Here is a 5,568-nt window from a genome sequence, read left to right as displayed (position 1 = left end):
GGCACAACAACCTGAGACAGCAGAAACCGTGACGGAGCAATCAGACGAGGAGCTATGCAAGCAACTTCACTGACTCCACAACAGAGGCGGATCACAAAGCAGAGAATTCAGCTGGAAATTATCAGGAGGAGTAAACGCCTCTTGCAGAGGGCTGATAAGCCTCGAATTTCAGCCAGCTGGGTGCTCTCAGCTTGTGCTATAAATTACATCACCAGCTTTCTATTCACTGCTGAAAAGCAACGTTTGTCAACTTCCGTGTCGACAGCTTGCAGCCAAGCCCGATAGAGAAGAACTGTGTCCGAGCCGTATCTCGTTTCTGCAGCTCCGTTTGATACCGTGAACTTCCCTGCCAGGTGGCCAGTTACTGGCAAAACCCACTTTGTCTGCTGACAAGTGGGCACAGCTTTTTTCTTCATCCTTGGGTCACAGATGCATGCCAGGACATGCCATGCAGATGGACCCAAGGGTTTCTTAAGCCTCTCAACTACCCCAGTCCTCAACCGACCTGCCAGGGCAATTGTGTCCCCAGTTCTCAGAGTGCACTGGAGCTCGGCCAGGTTCTTCTCGAGGAGAAAAGCCACAGGCAAAGCCTAACTCAAGATGCCTGCCTCTGTACACAAGCTGTTTGTGGCAGAATTGAACAGCTCGAGTAGCAAGACCAGTTCCGCAAGGAGCTTCCAGTCCGCATTGGACAGGTGGCACACTTACAAGCTAGCATGCCTTACCAGGATTTCGAGGGCTTGCCCTTGCTCCTGCAGGTGCTGGAGGAAGAGAAAAGTGGAGTTCCACAGAGTAGGAACATCCTGGGATATCAGGTATTCAGGCAGACCCAATTCTATCTGCCTGGCCTTGATCTTGCCTTTTCACTCCGATGGAAGTGGCCAACAATCTTGTGGCAACGGCCACGGAAGCAGCAGTGTCTGTGGTGGCTGAACCTACCCTACTCTGACTCAGCTGTTGCTTTTGCTGTCCATGCCTGACCTTCGCCTCCTTAAGCCCAAGTGCACCCTGCACCGCTAGGTTCAAGGTGTGTGCAGCGCAAGCGATGTGCACACCGTAAACCTGCTTGGTCACCTTAGGAATGTTTGCTGGATTGTCATTGACTATGAAACCTGGCTTGAGGGTTGGCTCCCTAGCCAGACAACTACCCAGCTGCCTCTCCATGACCTCCGCCAACTCGTCTGACATGTGGTCTGCATCCATCGCCTCCACATGCAACGTTGCCCAATGTGGCTTGCCTGAATGGGATGAGATGCATGCAGCTCCAGCGGAATCAGAGGCCCCTCACCCTCATGCCCCCACCATAGGGCTGTAAAGGACATGAAGGCAGTGTACAGCCTACTGTGGCTCATCCAGAGATCCGCAGTGAAGTGAACACTGGTATTGGGCCCGGCTACATGCAACCTCCCCAACATTGGTTTCCTGCCAGGGGCGTAACGATAGCGGAGGCAGGCAGGGCATGTGCCCTGGGCGCAACTTGGCAGGGGGCACCAAAAAGTGCCCCAGCCAATTCCCTGCCTTTGCCCAAAAATTTTTTTTGATTCGCTTTTGATTTTTTTTTTTCGTCCACAAAGAGCAGTCTCCCTCCCCCCTCCCCGGGTCCCGGTGCCCCCCCCCATTGCTCAGCTCCAGCCCGGCACTTGGTACCACCATGGTGTCTTCGTCACATTCTCATAGTCCGACTCCAAGTCTCTGACGCAGCACTCCCCGCCCCGCCACCAGTCACGCATGCATCGGGAGGAGGACACGCCGTGCATTTTGTCTGGTGTCTGGCCTGGGAGGAGAGCTCGCCACCTGCACGTCCATGCACTTTGTCTTCTTCTCTTTAAACAAGTTCTAAAACTGTGTGTGCTTTCTGATAAAGTGCACCATGTCGGTGGCCACCGGGGGCAGCGAGCCGGGAGCCGCCACCGCCGCTGCTACCGGAGGCGGAGGGAATCGGGTCTTTTTCCAGACCAGAGCCCTCACGGCGGTTCGTCCTGGGAGGATTCGGACGCCCCATCAGCAGCAATGGTGCAAGTCCAGCAGTAGCAGCGGCACCATCAGCAGGGCAAAGTGACGGTCAAACACGATCGCAAAGAGCTGCGGAAAAGGCTGGTGCTGGAGGAGTGGATTGTGGAGCAGCTCGGGCAGCTCTACGGCTGTGAGGTAGCAGCTGCGCGGTAGCCACTGACCGACTTCTGAGGAGGGGTGGGGAGAGAGTTGGCTTCTTCCGGGCAGCAGCAGGCTCCCTCCGCCCGGGTCCGATTGTACAGTCTGGCCCTTGCCCGAAATACAAGAGAAGCCTCCCGCCTGTTGAGGTACACACCACACCCCTCACAGCACACTTATCCAGCGAGCGCTGAGCAAATGCAAAACACTCGCAATTCAGATTTCCGTCTCGCTATTTTAGGCGTCTTCTAGACTCGCGCATAGGCTGAGCTCCTAGCAACCCCAGCTCGCACTTTCTTTTAATTGTTTTTTGGGGTTTGTCTTGTTCTTCGTAAATCCTCGGTCTGCATAGACCGAATTCTTTAAATAGTGCTCGTCGCTTTAAATTGCTCTTTAAGAATATGAAGAGCTCCTTGGTTGACAACTGTGTGTGTGAAAGAGAGAGGGAGAGAGACATACACACACAGAGACAGAGAAGCCACCTCCAAATGACATACCCAGTGCTCGGTTTCCCCATTCTTTGCCCTGTTCTCTATTCCCCCCCCCTTTATTTTCAAAGAAAGAGGAGGGTATCTGTGTATAGGATTTCTACCTAGCCCTGTAAAAACCCTTTAAAAGGCAAGCTGGCACTCCTTAAGATCTTGGCATGTTTTGTGATATAGGGTGGCAGGGGGGGCGTTTTTCAGTGTTCATACATAGAGTTTCTTCTCTGTATCATTTGATGCACATTACACTATGGTTCTGCCCACCACAGCTTAGCTGAAATCGTTCGGCTGCCTACAGAGAAGCTCTGACTTTATGTGAGGGTGATGAATGTTTCATTTGCTGTTTCTTCCTAGGTTCATAATCTTTACCTTTTGATGCCACATACTGTTGACAATTATAGACATTGTCTGAGCTGATTTATCTGGCTGTAATCTCTCTGTGTGATCACAAATCACAGGTTTAGGTTGCAAATAGACTTAATGGAATTTTAAATGTGTGGTGAACCTTGGGTTAAGTGGAGTCTCCCTGTTCTGATAATGCTGTGTACAACTGGAAGAATATAGTAACCTTGGTGTGTTCCTGTTAAGTTTGTCCAGAAACTGGTCTTATGTTACTGGATGCCTCTACAAGGAGGTAGGTTTGGCTGGGAGTGATTACCGGTACATGCATTAAATCCTGCTCTTGTCCATAGCCAATTGACTGCCTGAAGAAAATCGCTTCATTATAGAGGGTTTCAATTTCTTGCCCAGAATATCCATCTGGGACTGTGTATATAAAATATCGGCGACTCAACCGGTGTTAGAAAAATGAGAGTCAAATAGGCGCATTTGCTGATATCCTTTGCCTTTCTTTCTTTCTTTCTTTCTTTCTTTCTTTCTTTCTTTCTTTCTTTCTTTCTTTCTCCATACTCTTTTTTAAATCTCTACTTGACTTTCACCTGAGCTCCTACTCCTTCCTTCCTGGGGGTATTTATTTATGTGTATTTATTTCAAGCAAGTCATATCAATGCTGGGGGGGAGGGCGGGGGGTGCAATTTCAGTGCTTGCCCTCGGCGCCGTTTTCCCTAGTTATGCCTCTGCTCCCTGCAAGCATGGTACAAGGAGGACACTACTCTCCTCCTGAATGTGGTGCATGAGGGGATCTTGTAGCCTTGCCAGATGCTGTAGCCTTGCCTCCTAGGGAAGGTGCTCCAGGCCCCTGATCATCTTGGATACCATCTTCTGCACCTTTTCCAGTTCTATAATGTCATTCTTAAGATACAGTGACCAGAACTGCACTCAGTACTCCAGATGTGGCCACACCATAGATCTGCATAAGGCCATTATGACATTAGTATTTTTATTATGAGTGAGTGCTGTCTAGGTTTACGCATTAAGCAGCAGCTAGCTCAGAGGACTTTTCATCCTTCCACATTCAGCGGCTGCTCATGACATGATCACAGATGGAACTTCCACCTTTGTTTCCAGGTGACAGAGGATCAAAGGTCAGGAGCATGCACAGCTCCAGCACTAAGGGAGCTAGATTCTCCTACCCTATTCTTAATCGTGTGAGCTCAAACAAGAACCAGTTTCTAAAAGCTTGTTCCTCCTCTTTTATCCTGAGATGTATGCAAATTCAGGGGCAGCTTCCTCTTTAAATCATTCATGCAACTCTGCCACAACTACATGCAGTCCAGAGGCATAGCTAGGGAAAATAGCACCCATGGCAAAGAATGAAATTGCACCTCCTGTCCAAATCTGAATATGTGTACAGTGCCTTATATTATATTAATTTTAAAATATTTTTTAACCTGTAGCCCCTTCAGGGGGCTTCCTAAAGGCCATGGGGGGACTGCCCCCCCCCGCTGGCCTCTAGGGCCTCGCAGGGACCAATTGAGCATGTGCGGTAGCCATTTTTTAAAATAATCATTTTTTAAATGGCCGCTGAAAACAAAATGGCCACCGTTTATGCTCAAATGACCTCTGCAAGGCCTGGCATGGCCTAGGGCCTCACAGAGGCCATCTGAGCATGCACAGTGGCCATTTGGTTTTTGGCAGCCTACTTAAAAAAATTAATTCTACAAAATGGCTCCCCCCTTCAAGTGGCACCCGGGGCACGTGCCCTGCCTGCCCCACCCTAGATACGCCCCTGATGCAGTGAACAGGCTTGTGTGCCTCACCACCATCCCTTCAAAACTCATCAAGTAATCAACTGGCAATAATGATACTTTGGCTTCATTTTTTCCCCTTGCAACAGTCTTCAGAGGTATTTCCCCCCTCCTTTTCAATAAAGGAAGTGTTACATTCCAAGCATGGCATGTAGCAAGTTTCTTTCAATGTTCTGTATTTCCAGGTGTCCAGTCAGAAGTCCAGCTGGTGGAATCTGGAGGAGGTGTAAAAAGGCCTGAGGAGTCCCTCCGCCTGACCTCTCAAGGCTCTGGGTTCACCTTCAGCAGCTATGTAATGAACTGGGTGGGACAAGCTCCTGGAAAAGGCTTGCAATGGGTTGCATTAGTAAGTGAAACTGCAGTTACCATTTGGTACGCAGATGCAGTGAGAGGGCGCTTAACCATCTCCAGGGATAATGCAAACAGCCAGCTTTATTTGCAAATGAACAGCCTGAAAGCCGAGGACACTGCTGTGTATTACTGTGAGGAAGTGAATCTGAAGCCCTGCAAAAAACCTCTTTCCAGTCTTGGACACCTGCCGTTAGTCAAAATGAAGAAATTAGAAGCAAGGTGGTGATGAGCCAAAGGAGACATCATTTTTGACCCTCTCTTTAGCTCTGACATGTATCTTTTCCCCCCTATGAATTACACACATGGGGAATAATAAGAACTGGGGCCATGGTGAGGGTATCCAAGGCTTTAATCCCACTCCCACAGCTTCAGTCTGGTTCAGGCCTCCTGTGTGTTCTTTTGCCCAGGTAAGGGGAGAAAAAAAACTTCCACTG

General features: G+C 49.6%; 1 gene segment (V, D, J or C); it reads left to right on the top strand.

Annotated features, from left to right (window-relative positions):
• Window positions 1-716: 716 nt before the first annotated feature.
• On the top strand, window positions 717-5,360 carry LOC128329594 (immunoglobulin heavy variable 3-48-like). The segment is given in 2 exon segments: window positions 717-792; window positions 4,969-5,360. Coding segments are annotated over 2 exon segments (468 nt in total).
• The last annotated feature ends 208 nt before the right edge of the window (window positions 5,361-5,568 follow it).

The sequence above is a fragment of the Hemicordylus capensis genome, chromosome 6 (assembly GCF_027244095.1).
Source record: "Hemicordylus capensis ecotype Gifberg chromosome 6, rHemCap1.1.pri, whole genome shotgun sequence".
Classification (NCBI taxonomy): domain Eukaryota; kingdom Metazoa; phylum Chordata; class Lepidosauria; order Squamata; family Cordylidae; genus Hemicordylus; species Hemicordylus capensis.
The sequence above is the reverse complement of the archived record's forward strand: the minus strand, read 5'-3'. Positions and strand labels throughout refer to the sequence as shown.